Source organism: Bos taurus, chromosome 5 (genome assembly GCF_002263795.3).
Source record: "Bos taurus isolate L1 Dominette 01449 registration number 42190680 breed Hereford chromosome 5, ARS-UCD2.0, whole genome shotgun sequence".
NCBI lineage: Eukaryota > Metazoa > Chordata > Mammalia > Artiodactyla > Bovidae > Bos > Bos taurus.
Genome location: NC_037332.1, coordinates 42454222 through 42473116, shown reverse-complemented (window position 1 = coordinate 42473116; position 18895 = coordinate 42454222). Strand labels below are relative to the sequence as shown.

Genomic DNA, 18895 nt, shown 5'->3' with positions numbered 1-18895 from the left:
CACTGCCTTTCTTTGGGATTGGAATGAAAACTGACCTTTCCCAGTCCTGTAGCCATTGCTGAGTTTTCCAAATTTGCTGGCATACTGACTGCAGCACTTTCACAGCATTGTCTTTAGGATTTGAAATAGCTCAGCTTGAATTCCATCACCTCCACTAGCTTTGTTTGTAGTGATGCTAAGGCCCAATTGACTTTGCACTCCAAGATGTCTGGCTCTAGGTGAGTGATCACACCATAGTGGTTATCCAGATCATTAAGATATTTCTGTGTAATTCTTCAGTTATTCTTGCCACATTTTCTTAATATCTTCTGCTTCTGTTAGGTCCATACTGTTTCTATTTTTTATTTTTTCCATCTTTGCATGAAATGTTTCCTTGGTATCTCTAATTTTCTTGAAGAGATGTCTAGTCTTTCCCATTCTATTTTTACAGTTTTAGATAAATCACCTAACCCTTTCAGTCCTGGTGTCTTCATTTATGCAACAAAGAGACAAGTCTAGGTATTTTCTAATCTTATGCTTGTTACTAATATTACACACATTTCTAATTATTATTCTCAACCATGCAAAGGATAAAGCTTGTAACTGAGCCTGTTTCTTAACCTTGTGCCCCCTCAAGATTTGGGCACACTAATATTTAGACAAAGAAGCACACAACTTTCATTTTTTTCTGATCAATTAAAAAAGAAACAACTGATGTTTTACAAGAGGGAAAGAATATTGATTTTATTTATTTTTATTTTTGAACTGAAGAATGACGGCAAATAATAATAAAATTGCAGGGTAATAAACTATGCTGGCATAAACATTTAGGACCAGTAAAGGAAATCATCAGATTCTATGTCATTTATACATAAAATTTAGAGAGCAAACAGTTATCCTTTCAAAGATTTTAATTTATATTCCAAAATGAACAATTAAAGATTGCATAATTATATAACATTGCTATTGTTAGATATGTGAATATATGTATATTTTCCTTTTCTGTAAAATAATTTCATGCTTATAAAAGTCACCTTTAGTCAACTTGGGACAAATAGAACAACACATAGTAGAAATAAACCGAGTAATAAATAGGATATAAGGAAAATATTATAAAGCAGGTACACTGTTGACATAAAAGAAAGAAATAAACATACTTTTCTATTACTTAAAGGAAATTCACAATCATTTCCAGGAATTCTTTAAGAATTTAAGGCCATTTGTTCTAGAGAAATGCTTTAATTTAGACACAACTGTCATTCTTGCCACAAAACTGTAATCCTCATAAAAACTGTACATGCAAAAGCTCTTTACAATTTTTAACTGTGTACTATCAGATCAGAACATAGGAGCAGATTTTTTTCACAAATGTGTCGAGTATTAAGTCACGCAGTTGTATATATTTAATTGGGAATTTCACAAAAAACTTCTTGCCTGTACATTCTGTGTGGCAACTTGGAAAGGAATACAAATCAAAAGAGCCAGTATCCCTTTGAATTAAAATAATATCTAAGCAAGGTATAATGAAAAAAAGTGTTTAAAACATCTGCTGCACAGTTAAATACTCTGAATTTTAGTCTTTCTACATAGTATTGCAATATAAAGACATTACTTTTTACACAAAGTATTTTCTGTGCATTTATAGTACACAATGTTTGACTTTTTATTATTTCTACTTATTATTACAAAACATAAACAAACTGCAGTTTAAATTTAGAACCCAAACTTGATGAAAAAGTGCATGTTCTTTCAGGATACACAGCTGCTAAGTGTAAATTCCCATACTTGACAAATAGCATAGGAAAACTGTTTACTAAACAGATGCAGCTTCATAAGACAACTCACTGAGAAATGTGAACTTATTTTTACTTTCCCTTCTTTGCAATTGCACTTGATCAGACAGTCATTCAAAGATATTGCTCTTGTGATTATAGCTATTGCAATTTAGAAGACAAAGGATTCAATATTCAAAACTTGTATTCTTAAGAATAGTTATAAAAGTACTGTAATTTAAAAAGTAGTAACATGTAAACATTGATACAGAGAGACTGCTTTCCTATACACATAGCAGTCTAAGACAATATCTGAGTTAAAAACATAGGTTGTGCTTTTTCCCGACAATTCACTGGAAATTAGCTGTTTTTCCAAAAACTTTTAAAGATTCATACAAGACATCATATTTTGCGTCAAGCATATAAACAGTTTTTCTGTTGCTCATGCAACAACCATATTTACAGTTTTGGTTTAGGAAGATAATAAATTTTGGATAGAAAACAGCATACTAACCAATTCTGCTGAAACCAAACTGAGATGAATATTTTATTCCCTGGTTCATTATGGAGCACCAGGAGAAAAGAATGGACTCAGCAGTTCTAACCAAAGTGTAGTTACATTAGCATTTTGGAACAGAGTTATATTTGAGTCTGTAACACATGTGTAGATGGGGTGTATGGGGGAGGTGCAGGCGATGGCTTGATTCCTCTGGCCCTCATGTAGGACAGAAACTGCTCAGGGATCTCCGCTAGGACATCTTTAGCTAATCTAGCCATGCTCAGAATGTGGTTTCCACTTCTGTCAATATAATCTCTGAATGGCACGAACTAAAACAGAGTTGAAAGTAAGTTATTTAACAGAGCTTACCATGCTATTTAAATAAATAAAAAAATAGACACAAAACTAACATATATGAACTTTTGGTTGTAGGAGAATCAGAGAAACTAGAGTAATGAATGGCAAGATGCATAATAATTACTATGATTTAAAGAGATTTGATTCATTATAAATAGCTCTAACAGTGACCACAACTTTCTTATAATTTTTCTAAAATGAGATGTGATTGTTATTTATGTTTTTTCCCCACAATAACTGTCTCCTGGTCCTGATACACCCATCATGTTGCTACATGCATTATGCAGTTCTGAGTTCTACACCTAACCTGACTCCCAATTGAATGGAGCACTATCTTCCTCAGGGTTCAGTTTCTTCTCAAATGAAGTTAATGCATGCTTAACTCAGCTTTCAGTGTAGAAATATTACTCAATTCAGGGTTAAAAAATAGTGTACATTGCTAAAGATTCCTGAACACATGTTAAGTAGTTTAAATTATATTACCAGACCATCAAACCACATGGACAATGAATAAAAAATTTATACATTTCATATTAGTATGAACCTGAAATATGCTTGATTTTTGTATGTTATTTGGAAAGGCAAACAATAAACAATTGGAAAACTTCAGCATAGATTTTGGTATACTTCTTATTGACGTATACCAAATATCAAAATTATTTTTACAATACATAAAAATGATTGCTCTATCTTTATATAAACAATCATGTGAGAATCTGTATCACTGAATACTCTGACAATAGATTGCTTGATTCTGTTCTCTGTTATAAAGGTTACTTAATAAAACATTGTGCTGTTTGAGAGGAGTGATTCAATTTCCCCTTAGAGACATGATGATTCTTGAAAGCAACTTGAGAACTGGTAATGTTGTGATAGTTTGGGCATGCAGTAATTTTAGGTTTTGGAGAAAAGGCACAGTGAAGACGTTTCAGGAGGTTGAACAACTTTAAAATATAATGTTTTGAAGTTTAAATTAAATCATTTTTTCCCCCCAGAGAATCAGGGAGTGAGCACACTCTCATCTCATACGTAACTACTTTAAGTTTATTTTGAGAAATTTACTTTTGATTTACACAGTTACTCAAGATGTGCTTTCAGAAAACAACTGTTATTAGGAAGCAGACTTTAAACCAGTCAGATACTTGTGATAGATAAAACAAGTTAAAATGTTAAATAGCAAATGTAATACCACTTATACAGTGAAAGCAATATCTTTTAAGGAAGATCAGAAAAGTACTTCTTTCTTTTTAATATAAGGCATACTACAGACAGAAGAATACTTATATGATCATAATTTTACCCTGTTATGGTACCAAGAGGAAAACAACACAACTTTTAGAAATGTGATAGAAGGTGACAAATCTTTCTCTTATCTTAAAGGTAGCTAAGTAAGGATAAGAAAAACACTGACAGAGTAAATATAATCTTCAGTTGAGAAAAGAAATAGGCATATATGAATGTTTGTAAAGTTATTATCTAATTTGGACAATATGATATTTTTAACAAAAAAGCAAAGAGATGCAAACAAAGTTAGGGTTATTTTCTTTCTGACACTATAAGGTGAACACAGTGAAGGACTGATGAGAAAAAATATCTAAATTCTGCTATTGTTTATTTCATTCTTATTTTAAAAGGCATATTATTTTAAAAATAAACATTTAGTGATGGTTTGGTTGCCTGTGTGTGTGCTAAGTCCCTTCATTTGTGTCTGACTCTTTGCAACCCTATGGATTGTAGCCCACCAGGCTTCTCTGCCCATGGGATTCTCCAGGCAAGAATACTGGAGGGGATTTCTATGACCTCCTCTAGGGCATCTTCTTGACTTAGGGATCTAACCCGCGTCTCTTATGTCTCCTGCACTGGCAGGCAGGTTCTTTACCACTAGCAGCACCTGGGAAGTAGAGATCTATATCTATTTTATAGGAGATCAGTTTTTGAACAATTTATAGCTAACACCTATATTTCAGGGAAATGGCAACACTCTGGCAAATAGTTTATTCTTTTCTAGGGAAGAGGGAGACCTTACCTGCTTGTGTCTTTCCTTTACCTCAACTTTGCTCTTTTATTTACTTTTATTTTGGTTTTGACTTTTTTCCTAGACCATGGAAGCTAAATGCAGTTATCTTTTTATTCCCTCAACTCACAAACTCTGGAATTAGACTCCCCAGGTTCAGAGGCTGGTCCTGCTGCTTATTAGCTGCGTGATCTTGGACAAGTTATTTTCTACTGTCATTCAGTTTCTTTTTCTATAAAATGAAGATAATAATAAAACCTTCTTTATCTGTTTGTTATATTAAAAACATCAACAAATAAGTGCTTAAAACAGTTTTAAGCTCATAATATGTATGATAGTCATTATTACTATTCATTAATGTATACATTTATATATGCAATATAAATATTGGACTATTTTCTTACTAGTCTTTTGTTTACACTCATATCAAACTTTACAAGAAATATTTTTTTATCAAGTTTTTATCTCTTTCAAATTTCGGAAAGTAGGAACAACAACACAGAAATATAGATCAATGGAACAAAATAGAAAGCCCAGAGATAAATCCACGCACATATGGACACCTTATCTTTGACAAAGGAGGCAAGAATATACAATGGATTAAAGACAATCTCTTTAACAAGTGGTGCTGGGAAATCTGGTCAACCACTTGTAAAAGAATGAAACTAGAACACTTTCTAACACCATACACAAAAATAAACTCAAAATGGATTAAAGATCTAAACGTAAGACCAGAAACTATAAAACTCCTAGAGGAGAACATAGGCAAAACACTCTCCAACATACATCACAGCAGGATCCTCTATGACCCACCTCCCAGAATATTGGAAATAAAAGCAAAAATAAACAAATGGGACCTAATTAACCTTAAAAGCTTCTGCACATCAAAGGAAACTATTAGCAAGGTGAAAAGACAGCCTTCAGAATGGGAGAAAATAATAGCAAATGAAGCAACTGACAAACAACTAATCTCAAAAATATACAAGCAACTCCTACAGCTCAACTCCAGAAAAATAAATGACCCAATCAAAAAATGGGCCAAAGAACTAAATAGACATTTCTCCAAAGAAGACATACAGATGGCTAACAAATACATGAAAAGATGCTCAACATCACTCATTATCAGAGAAATGCAAATCAAAACCACTATGAGGTATCATTTCACACCAGTCAGAATGGCTGCGATCCAAAAGTCTACAAATAATAAATGCTGGAGAGGGTGTGGAGAAAAGGGAACCCTCTTACACTGTTGGTGGGAATGCAACCTAGTACAGCCACTATGGAGAACAGTGTGGAGATTCCTTAAAAAACTGGAAATAGAACTGCCTTATGATCCAGCAATCCCATTGCTGGGCATACACACTGAGGAAACCAGAAGGGAAAGAGACACGTGTACCCCAATGTTCATCGCAGCACTGTTTATAATAGCCAGGACATGGAAGCAACCTAGATGTCCATCAGCAGATGAATGGATAAGAAAGCTGTGGTGCATATACACAATGGAGTATTACTCAGCCATTAAAAAGAATACATTTGAATCAGTTCTAATGAGGTGGATGAAACTGGAGCCTATTATACAGAGTGAAGTAAGCCAGAAGGAAAAACATCAATACAGTATACTAACGCATATATATGGAATTTAGAAAGATGGTAACAATAACCCTGTGTACGAGACAGCAAAAGAGACACTGATGTATAGAACAGTCTTATGGACTCTGTGGGAGAGGGAGAGGGTGGGAAGATTTGGGAGAATGACATTGAAACACGTAAAATATCATGTAAGAAACGAGATGCTAGTCCAGGTTCGATGCACGATACTGGATGCTTGGGGCTAGTGCACTGGGACGACCCAGAGGGATGGTATGGGGAGGGAAGAGGGAGGAGGGTCTAGGATGGGGAACACATGTATACCTGTGGCAGATTCATTTTGATATTTAGCAAAACTAATACAATTATATAAAGTTTAAAAATAAAATAAAATTAAAAAAAAGAAAAAAAAAGGAACAACTAAATTGAACAGAACTGCAACTTAAAGCTCATTTGCCCAAACTGATTCACTTTTTTCACAAATAGGCAAAGTTAGTTGTTAGAGGAACTCTGTAGAACATTTTCCTTATACTGGATATAAGTATAAAATAAAGATGCAGAGTGTCAAGGATATGGTATATTTCCACTGAATAGAATGCATTTATTGGTATTCTTTGTATGAATATGACAAATTGTTCAAAGTAAAAATTGATTTGTTCCCCTAACCTGAACAGTTTAAGGGTCCAAGTTAATTTATGGTACCAGTGACCAACATACATTCATAAATGTGTGGGTGTTATTTTGAACAGAAGGTCCCTAGGTACAGTGATCAGAAATAAGTGATTAAAAGGGACAATAAACAGAAGGGTCTGATAAGTTGAGTGGAAAATAGTTACTGTAGAAGTATATGAACAATAGTCCAAGAAGAAAGAGAGTATAATTTTGTCATGAATAGTGTGAGGTTCAACATTGATAAGAGGTAAAGGAAACAGAGTCACTTATCATTTTCATGTCTCATGTAGGGAAGTGCTTCTTGACTTACTGAAGAGTTGAATGTTCCTTTGGAAAGGATGAGATAATTTAGGTTAGTGAGTAGAACATTGTCAGCCATCTTTTTCTCTGCTCCCAACACACATATGGGATCAGGCATACTCCTGTTGATAATATCACAGGTACTCTTAACTCAGGAGCAAAGTCCATACTCAAGGGACATATCAGAATCTGTGCCCACATTTAGTAAACATAAGTTAAGTGAGATATATACCTCCCTGCTTGGTTGAAAACTAAGATTTCTTTCTTACCCATTATTTATGAACGTGTTTTAAGGATAAGTAGAGCTGTATGTATTGTGAGAACAATGATTTTGAGTCTTAGTTTTGACATTCCAGAGTGTCATAACATTGTTAAAAATAAATTTATATTTACTTCAATAAAAATTTAACACATCTTACAGCATTTGCTGGAAAAGTGGAAAAAACAGATGTTTTAATAACAAATAGATCAGGAATTACATTTTTTAGATTATGGTACTAGTACCTAAATTTGTTGTTCCTACTTTGCAGAGCTCCGTTAGTGCTTTTCATGTCTAAGCCTTCAAGGTTATTATTCACCTTCTAATGGAAAATATGATTTAAATATATTTTTTAAGGGAATGATAGGCTGGATAGCAGCTGAATGAAGCCAGGATAAATGATACTGCATTATATTAAATGGCCAATCCATAGCATAAGCAAGTAAATGGAAAACCTTTACATATATTGATTTAGAAAATAACTCACTGAAGTTTTATAATAACAACAATAGAATCTCATCCTGCATGCTGTTTATATTATAGCCATATGAGAGTGAATCTTGAGACAATGAATATAATCACACATAAGACTGACTACAATGTCATATGCCAAGGTACGGCTGCTAGGAAACAATGATATAAAAATGCCTTCACACTGGACTATGCTAATATACTGTCAATAATAACTGATATTGATATTAATTTTTTGAGCAACTGGCAGTTGGAAGGCTTTCTTCTGAGTGATTTAGTACAATATCTATTTAGTTCTTATAAGGATATTATGAACTTACAAAGAAGAAAATAAAAACTTTAAGTTTCATTAACTTATCCCAAGATCAGATAGTTGTATGTATCAGAGATATTAATTAAATTCAAATTGATCTATTATACATTAACTACTACAGTGATATGAAAAGGGGAATAGATCTTCTTAATCTTAATTATAATTTGGCCTTTTAGGAGAGTGGATGCATTATAACAGAAAAGATTTTGGAATCAGAACTCTGTTGGCTTTTTTGGATCTACAGACTTGTGACCTAAATAATTTCTCACCAGTTGGTTAATATTCCATCTTGGGCTTCAGTGTCCTTATTTATAAACGTTAAAAGTCAAAGTGGCCAGTATTTTGAGGAAGATATAAAGCAATACGTTAATAAAGTAAAAGAATGGGGGAATTTATTCAAGAGTTCAGGTGGAGAGCTTTGTAAAAGGCTGTGTACACTGGGAAATTTCAAAATGTAGGGTTTTAGTCAGCCCAATGAGGTGGAAGAGTATTCCAGGTAAAATGACAAGAGAAAATAAGAGCAGAACTAGAGAAATGGGTGATGCAAAGACAATTAATTGTCCTATTTGCCTGGGCAAAGTGGGCATGCGTGTTTGCTTGTATTTGTGTATAGCTAAAAAGGAAGATTAAGGCAGACCATGTATTCTCTTAAATGCTATGTTTAGGTTTTAGAATCAAAGATATACAAAATACTTGTTAAATATTTTAGAATAAGAAATTTCAAGATTACACTGTAACTCTACTTCTTACTGGGCTTTCCGGGTAGCTCAGATGGTACAAACTTGCCTACAATGCAGGAGAACTGTGTTTGATCTCTGGATTGGCAAGATCTGCTGATGAAGGGAATGGCTACCCATTTCAGTGTCCCTGCATGGAGAATTCCATGGACAGAGGAGCCTGGGGGGGCTGGAGTCAATGGCATCGCACATAGTTGGACACAATTGAGTGACTATCATTTTCATTTCACTACTTCTTACTAGCTATGTGAGTATGGACAAGAAAGATAAAACTTCATTTTTTCTTTTATAAAATATGGTAATCAAGTACTTGTCTCATAAGGTCAAGGTGAAGTAATGTTATAGCTCTTAGCCTGCCTAGCATATGAAGGACTTAATAAATGATTAAGTATTATTATTATATGAATAAGATGGATGCCACTTAAGATTTGACATAAAGGAAAAGGTCAGTTTTCGTTCTGATCGCAAAGAAGGGCAATGCAAAAATATGTTCCAACTACCACACAATTGCATTCATTTCGCATAGTAGGAAGGTAATGCTCAAAATCCTTCAAAGCAGGCTTCAAATAGTATGTGAACTGAAAATTTCCCAATATACAAGCTGGATTTAAAAAAGACAGAAAAACCAGAGATTGAATTGCCAACATCTGTTGGATCACAGAAAAAGTAAGGGAATTCCAGAAAAACATCTACTTCTGCTTCATTGACTATGCTAAAGCCTCTGACTGTGTGGATCACAAAAAACTGTGGAAAATTCTTAAATTTGGGAATACTAGACCACCTTATCTGCCTCCTGGGAAACCTGTATGCAGGTCAAGAAGCAACAGTTAGACCTGGATACAGAACATTGGACTGGTTCCAAATTGGGAAAGGAATATGTCAAGGTTGTATAATGTCACCCTGCTTATTTAACTTACATGCAGAGTACATCATACAGAATGCCCCGTTGGATAAATCAAAAGCTGGAATCAAGGTTGCTGGGAAAAATATTAATAACCTCAGATATGCAGATGACACCACCCTTATGGCAGAAAGTGAAGAGGAATGAAATGAGCCTCTTAATGAAGATGAAAGAGAGTAAAAAAAGCTGGCTTAAAACTCAACATTCAGAAAACTAAGATCATGGCATCTGGTCCCATCACTTCATGGCAAATAGATGGGGAAAAAGTGGAGACAGTGACTGATTTTATTTTCTTGGGCTCCAAAATCACTGTAGATGGTGACTATAACCATGAAATTTAAAGACGCTTGGTCCTTGGAAGAAAAGTTATGACAAACCAAGACTGCATATTAAAAAAGCAGAGACATGCTTTGCCAACAAAGTTCCGTAGAGTCAAAGCTATGGTTTTTCCAGTTGTCATGTATGGATGTGAGAGTTGGACCATAAAGAAGGCTGAGCGCCGAAGAACTGACGCTTTCAAACTGTTGTGCTAGAGTAGACTCTTGAGAGTCCCTTGGATAGCAAAGAGATCAAACCAGTCAATCCTAAAGGAAATCCACCCTGAATATTCATTGGAAGGACTTATGCTGAAGCTCCAATGCATTGGCCACATGAATCAAAGAGCCAATCATTGGAAAAGACCCTGATGCTGGGAAAGATAGGAGGCAGAAGGAGAAGGTGATGACAGAGGATGAGATGTTGGATGGCAGCATCCACTTAACGGACATGAGTTTGAGAAGTCTCTGGGAGATAGTGAAGAACAGGGAAGCCTGGTGTACTGCAGTCCATGGGGTCACAAAAAGTCTGATATGACTGAGTGACTGAACAGCAACAGCAATGGAGAAGTTGGATGCCGCTTAATATTTGACATAATAATAAAAATCCCATCTACCACTCCCAACTTTCTGTGGAACTCAGCTACCTTCTACCATTTACAGTTAGGCTTTTGTTTGTCCACTTAAGAAATTTGGGATATCATTTGGAGTGTGTTAACTTGATTAGCAATGTGTAAGAAATTGAAAGTAGCAAAAAGTTAAGACAGCCTAAATAGATCTTATTTTCTGACATTATTTTAACCACCAGTGTTTACAGCATTGATTATGATGACTTAGGTATTTTCTGATGGTAGGAAGATTGACAATATTATTCTTGGTGTGTCTTTGCAACCTCAATATTATAAATATTCAAGAATATTTCTATTCTTAAAAATAACTCATTTAAAAATGTTTTAGTGAATGGTAGAACCAGGAAACCTGTAATTGTGCAATGTTCTGAGATTTTAATTAAGGTGAGAGGAAAAATGCTAATTCTTCTTGAATACAATGTGATATGTAAATGATTACCCTGCAAACTATTTTTAAAAGATAATCAGCATTTAGGAACTTTTCCGTAAGATTAGAAAAGGATTCATCAAATATCTTTAAATAAATATAGACATGTAAGTCAAGATGCCATTGTCACTCAGGAGGCTACTAATTCTCTGGGAAGATCCTGTTCAGTATCTGTACCATCTCATGACTTTTTCAGTTCAGCTTTATATGGTAGAATAGCTTGAGTCAATTCCTTGAGTCTTTAGCTATATATCATCAGGTGTCTTCAAAATCTTTGGTGACCTCAGTGTCACTTTATGATGATATATTAGTCTCAAGATTCTGACTTTTAATGAGAAAATTAAAGTCCTTAAAAATGTGTTGTGTTGCTGTTGTAATGCATTTATGCATTATATATATATATATATATATATATATAGAGAGAGAGAGAGAGAGAGAGAGAGAGAAAGATGGAGTCTGGAGATAATGAAAGAAAGGCTCAGGGAAATTTATTGACTTGTTCAAGATCAGAATGACAACATTTTAATTTCGTAGACCTGAATCCTATCTCAATATTCTGTCCAATGTAGCAAATCCAATTAGAGACAAAAGACTTTCATGATCAAGGGAACTTTTGTTTCATAAATGAAATAACTAAAACACTTGGTTGTCACTAACGTAATATATTAGTCATCTTAAAGGAAATCTTAAAGATATGAGCAATCTTAACCACCCTCTACTGTGTGTGTGTGCTCAGTTGTGTCTGACTCTTTGCACCCCATGGACTGTAGCCTGTGGGCTCTTCTGTCCATGGAATTTTCCAGGCAAGAATACTGGAGTGGGTTGCCATTTCCTCCCCCAGGGGATTGCCCCACCCAGGGATCGAACCTACATCTCTTGTGTCTCCTGTGTTGGCATGCAGATATTTTACCACTAGCGCCACCTGGGAGGCAGCTACCTTATAAGGGAGACAGTAATGCCAATTTCCTTTAAGCATCATTTAGATGATACTATGAAAATGAAGTTGCCTCTTTTAACTTTGTAAAAATGCATTAAAACAGCAACGTAACACATTTTAAGGGACTTCAAATTTATACTTCCTTGCAGTAATTTGATTTTAAGGAAATTGTGAATGAAATATTATGGAGAGACTTTTAAAAAAAAGTGCAGTTACCTGGATCTATAATTATGCTAACCAGGTTAAGGTGAATAAAGTGTCTAATTATAAAAACAAAACATTGTGGGATTCTTAAATAGATTACCATATCACCATGTTCCCTTTGTCAAATGCTTTTAAACAAATTATTCACGTGTGTGTGCTTTTTAACCTAATGTGAACATTAGGTTAAAAGTTTAAATCATATTTAATTGTTTCCTTAAAAAATTGTTATACAGATGTTTCTATCGTAAAACAACTTTGCTGACTGATAAAGAACAATGCATTTGTCTTTGTCAAGATTAATCTTTTTTATTATATTCATGGATTATTTTATATTATTTTCCCTAATTTTAAAAATTATTTTTGTTGCATTTTATTGAGTGTTAAGTAATGTATTTTATATACATTAATGATTAAATCTTTACAACAATGCCAGAACACTGAAATTTAGAAAGCTCGTCCAGGTTATCACGGAGGAGAATCCAGGATTTGAACCAAATTCTATTAGATTCCAAATAGATTTTGTTAATGACTATATTATGGGTGAATATATGTTATTATTTAGGAGATAATATTGAATTCCATTATTTGCACTTTCAAAACTTAAATCATGTGCTCAAATTGTAACAGGGACTTCCATTTCCTATTTAAAAGGTGTACTTCACAGTCTTTTTTGTTTCTGACATCCTAAAAGATATAAACACTCTAAAGTATGCAGAAGTTTAATTGATTTAACTCCATTGCTTCAATCATAAACTTACTGTATTGGTTAAAATTTGGTTAAACTGATTCTTTTCTTTCTATTCCCTCCCAGAACAGACTTCAGTTAAGTATTTTTCTTGATTCTAACAGAATTATGAATCATGTGTATATATATATATATATATTTATAAAGAAACATATAATCTACTATTATGCTATATTTTATTATATTGTTATACAAATTATTGTTATTATATATTGCTATATTAATACATATTCTTTATATAATTTTTGTATTTATATATAATTCTAAGATCTATTTTTCTACTTTTCTAGCAATAATCTATGAGAAAAATAAAAAATTTTACATTTTTGGTTTGTTTCTACTAAGTTTAGCTAGGCTTCATATGTATCAGCTATCTTAAAATATTTTTAATCTTTATTGAGGACTAAATAATAAATAAGCATCATTAAAAGTTTGTTGTGTTTCTGAATTTTAATTTTACTAAAGACTTCAATGATCTTTTCTGATAATAATAAAGTAAGAAAAGATACTTACTAACAATTCTGTTTTATATGTGGTGAACATGAAGTACAGGGGAAAGTAATTGGGTGCTTATTTTAGGCCCTGTTACTTAACATGCATCTCATAATCATCTGCCTAAATTAAACAGAACCTGAGGTTTGATTTCAATTTAAGCTGTTCATTTATAAATCAGAACTGACATGGACTCTTTATAATGAACAAAATAAATAATTTTCATCAAATGTCTTACCTGCACAATGTCTCTTTCAGCATATTTTCCTCTGGAGGAAACTCTTACATCATCTCCATCCAATTCAACCATTGCTTGAAAATAAAATAGGATAATTTATCTAATGCATTTTAGCCATTATACTCTAACAATGCAGGCAATAAGGAAATCAAGATGTATGAAGTAACAATATGTCCTATGTAAAGGCAGAAAGCTTGCTGATCCTTTCATTTCCGCAGCAATTTCTTCCCCAAAACTTAATTGAATGACAATTTTACAAATGCAGAAAGCAAGCGAAGACCTCATGTGATGCTTTGAAAAGTGAGGACAGCCTATGCAGTGTAGAAGTCTTTAGGTACATCTCCCATCCTAAAAATTCTCAACTCTGGGTTACATGCTTACATAATGGATTCATCAAATGAGGCTAATTCATTCAGTTTTAATGGTTTTTTCCTGACTTAAGAAACTTGGTACTAATCATTATAGAATTTCCAATAATAATTTGAACTTTATTCTCTTTGAAATTACAACAAACTATGCAATCATATTGTCTGTAATCTTTTTGTGAATAGATTTGAGGGTTCAGGATGGGGAACACATGTATATCTGTGGTGGATTCATTTTGATATTTGGCAAAACTAATACAATTATGTAAAGTTTAAAAATAAAATAAAATTAAAAAAAAACAAAAGGCATCTTTTAGTGACTGGATAAATCATAATTTTTCTGAGGTATGATTTTTTTCATTGGTTAAAAATAATATTGACATTACATAGGTCAACTGTTATTTGGGAATGCTGTGATATAACAGGATTGATGGTATACAGTAGTGTTATGCTGCAATTGAGAACATTTTCCAGAGTTTAATGTTTTTTGGTGAGAGTTCTGTAAATAACTAATTACATGAGGAATGCTAATTTGTACTTAAAGTATAATTCTCTTACTAATAACTCATTTTGTACACACATGATATTCACCAGACTCCAGAGAGCCATTTGCAACTGTTTGCTTTTTGCCCTCTAAAAACAGTCCTCACCTTTTCACTGATTTCTTCAGTGCTTGGATAATGCATTTCAGTTAAAGATATTTTACTGCTTTTCCTATTTTTTTTTGATTGAGGTATAACTGAAAAATAACATTATATTATTTTTAGCAGTAAAATGTAATGATTCACTATTTGTGTATACTGTGAAATGATCACCATAATGAGTCTAACTGAACACACATGATTATAAATTCTTTTTCTTTTGATAAAAACTTTAAGGTCTATTCTCTTGGCCGCCTTCATATATGCAACATGGTATTAATTATACTCACCACACTGTATATTACTTCCCCATGACTTACTTATTTTATAACTAGAAGTTTGTGCCTTTTGACTTCCTTCACCTGTTTCACCCACCTCCAACCCTGGCAAGCCTCTGGCAACCATCAAACTGGTCTTTATATTGTTATGCTTTTTTTTTTTAACAACATGTTTTTTAAGTTTTACTTTTCTACATATTTTCAGGAATAAATATCTGGGGTGAAACATTGCCAGTACACATAATTGATAGTGAACCATCATCTAGTAATCTGCTTAGATATATAATATATGTCAATATTTAGTAAATTATATAAATTTCCATTAACAAGGCAATTAAATTATTTAAAATACAAAAAAACTTTTTTTCCTTTCCTATTTATAGGGATCTAAATAGGAAAATTCAATATACTCAAATATTTTCAATAATTAATTTCTTTTTTCTTCTAGGTTTGTTTTCAAAATTTTCATATTGCTTTGAGACATAAATGAACATTGATGGTGACATGTCATCAATCAGAGAATTTTCTCCTATATTATCTAATTTGCTAACAACTCATAATGATTACCCTACACTCACTCAAAAATAGAAAACAAAAATTAGATGATGTTCTGGGCCTCACCTTCCACAGTCCTCTACAATCTCCATTGGTCTTTGTGAGTGTTTCATTTCAGTTAAAGAAAATGGCAGTTATTCAGGCAATAATGTATTAGAATGAGATGCTATAAAAATATCACCCACTTTTCAGTATGTCCTTTGGGTTAAAAGGCTGCAGGTAGCAGAATTGGGAACTACACATTTGAGAGCAAGAAGAAAAGAAATGACATGTAAGTGGTGGAAGGGAAATGTTCACCCTTCAATTTTTCAGATCATCTGGTCCTTAAGGAGCCTGAAATCGTTAAGTCCCAGTTCCCCACCTGATCCCCTCTTTGGAAAAAAGATGTGTAAGAAACAGACCTGTATTTCTTTCTAGCCTTGGGAGACAAAATGATGTTAGAACCCCTTATATTTTCCCCCCTCTCCTAAACTTGGATCAAGGCAATTATATGGATACTACATTGACTTGTTGCATTTTAAGGGCAAAGAAATTCTGCTTTGAAAAAGTATACAGAAAGTTTTAAATTATTCTCATTGAAATTTAGAAATAAGATATTTAAATTCAGAAATAAGACATTACTCATTAATCTAACAGTTAATTTATATTTCTTCTACTTTCAAAGAATAGATGGCAATATGTTGTATTTCTTGCCTATGTAAACCTCTTGGTTGAAATACATGTAGATGTTGGATTTATGTAGCTAACTGAGAAAATATTCAAGTTTTACTTCAGTCTTTTCCTACTAATTTATATGCATACTATATAAACTTACTTGTGGTAGATTTGGAAGTGCCTAGAAAAAGGCTCCTCTGATAAGATAATACCAACTTGAATGTAACTCAGAAATTTTCTTCCATCAGGGTGAAAACAAAAATCAGCTGTTTCAGGACCCTAATTCCCTGTTTGTAGGCTTGCCAGAGGAAAATTTCACTTTAATTCCCAGGACAGAATTCTATGGGCAGGCAACTTCCTTATGTCTATAATCTTCACTCACTCTTCCTCTTGAGAAGAGTGATTCATAGGATAACTAAGATTGGGAGATGGAACTGACCTTGAATCTCTTTTTGGAGTATTCTATCCTCAGGTTGAAGGCAATTTCTCCCTGTGGCATGAGAAATAGGCAAGGCTCTGCTGTCCAGAGGAGGCCTTGAGATAAAGGTGAGGTCATTTAATTTTGGAGCAGAAAAGAAACAAGAAATCTGAGTTTGTGCACAGGGTAACTCAGATTCTCTAATTCTGAACTACTATTAATAAAACTTACATTTTGATTTCTATTTGAGTGACTCTTGCATATTTTTTTTAGTTAGTTCAAGAAGTCAGAGGGGGAAATAATGAATTTTCATACCTCAAAACTCTGATAAATAATTCATGGGGAACAAAAGAATTGAGGAAAATAAATACGTGTGGCTATTGTATGAGGGTAGTACCCAAATAGCTGTGCCTGCTGCTTTGAATAGAAATCTATGACCAGAAATATTCACCAGGAAATGTCAGTTGCTCTGTATTCACACATTATGTGTGGGAGGTTGAGGAACAAGTGACTGAGGTCTTACACCTAACAATGGTCTTCCACAGGACTCTGGGAGGCGTGGGATGTACCCAGTGAAAACTGCATAATTGAGAGGCAAAAGCAAATTAGTAACTGAAAAGGAAATTATGAATTACTTTAACCTAGCAATTGGTAAAGTTTGTGAATTGTAGCCTATCACTGCTCAATGCAGATGATCAAGTACACAAAGTATTAACAAGAAAGATGTGTCTTAGTTTTCCTGACTCCAGAGAGGTAGCTCAGATTCATGCCTGATGGACAATGAAAACAGATGTAAATATTCAGAGACAGAGAAAATATTAGCAGGAGCAACAGCAGGCAGGGCTAAACTGATTTTGCTTTAGAAACTGGAAGAGTATAACGATGCAAAGTGTGACCAGCCAAGTATGGGATCAAAGGAAAGAATCTCCAAGATCAGCAATATAACTGCTGTGTTGTTTTACCTGAGACTGACAGATCTATACTGTTCGTATTGGGGAGGCACTGGTAGTTAAGCAAGAATCATCTTAGTGATGATCATATTATGATTAGTCACCTATGTGCCTAAATTAACCTGTAACATACCAAGAGTTGTTTCAAATATTTTTAAATTATTCTAATTTCTAAAGTTCCAAGCTAAATACTCTCATTATCAATGTAAAAACACATGAATCAGGTGAATATTATGTGGTTATACAGTTGCTATCTAGCATAGAGTTCTCTTAAAGGAATCCATCAGGTGACAAGAAACAGACTAACTTTAGAATTTACCCAGATTACTAGTTACATGAACACCCATCACTAATTGGCATTTGAAGATGGCTTGAGCCAACAGAAACAGAAAACTACCCAATACGTGAATTTAGCATAATTATATAGTCTTATTAAGTTTCAGATAGTCATATCCATTTTCATTTTACTTTAGTCTTTCATATGACAGAACATAAATATTTCTAAAGATAATGTCTATCAACTAGCCAAGGTCTGAAAATCCATTATTATGCTTCACAGCATAGTGGTTTATTTATTTAGGGCTCACCCTTAAAAGTTTTTAGGGAACCCAGAGTGTGTTTTGCCTTAGGAACAAAAACTCAATTTATCACTCAATATTAAGGAATATTTTGAGGTACAATTCATCTATAATAAAACAGAAAACTACATGGTTGAATTAACCTATACTAGAGAGATAATGAACTACTCAGAAGACATTCTTTTAATTTGCTCACTTCAATAGACGCTATCATGTGATATCTATGTCTGTATGTACATGGACATAGTATACAAATCCACATGCACACTCATATCCCTATATGCAAACAAAAGAGTGATAGATATGTAAGTACATGATGAGTTACAGTTAATAAATTCCCAATTAATGCTATAGAAATTTTGTTACTCACCATCAAATTCTGCTGGTCCAACACCTACTATAATTATTGACATTGGAAGTTTCGAAGCCTTCAAAGAGAATACAGAATTTGTTCACAATTAAGAAAATGAATTAGGAAAACAACTAAGAATTAGGAAGAAAATAATATCCTAAGTATTGACACTTTTTCACAGAAGTTCATTAAAATACTTTTGGACATATTTAATATTAACACAGAATAATATACTTGACTCCACTCTTATCCTTTCT

The 18895-nt window shown here is 33.4% G+C and overlaps 1 protein-coding gene across 4 annotated transcripts in view; it reads right to left on the bottom strand.

Moving 5' to 3' along the window:
- Positions 1-696: 696 nt before the first annotated feature.
- The window catches only part of CPNE8 (copine 8), a 278744-nt gene continuing 260545 nt past the window's right edge, over positions 697-18895 (bottom strand). For 2 of the 4 annotated variants that reach the window (NM_001098085.2, XM_024991935.2), the window contains 3 exons: positions 18657-18714; positions 13848-13921; positions 697-2579 (listed from right to left, as the gene is read on the bottom strand). In NM_001098085.2, the coding sequence (NP_001091554.2) occupies positions 2391-2579; positions 13848-13921; positions 18657-18714 (321 nt within the window). In that variant the 3' untranslated portion in view covers positions 697-2390. Of the gene's footprint in view, positions 2580-6781; positions 7208-13847; positions 13922-16779; positions 16875-18656; positions 18715-18895 lie in introns of those variants that run through there. The other 2 variants (XM_010805078.4, XM_010805075.4) reach the window with 2 other exon arrangements.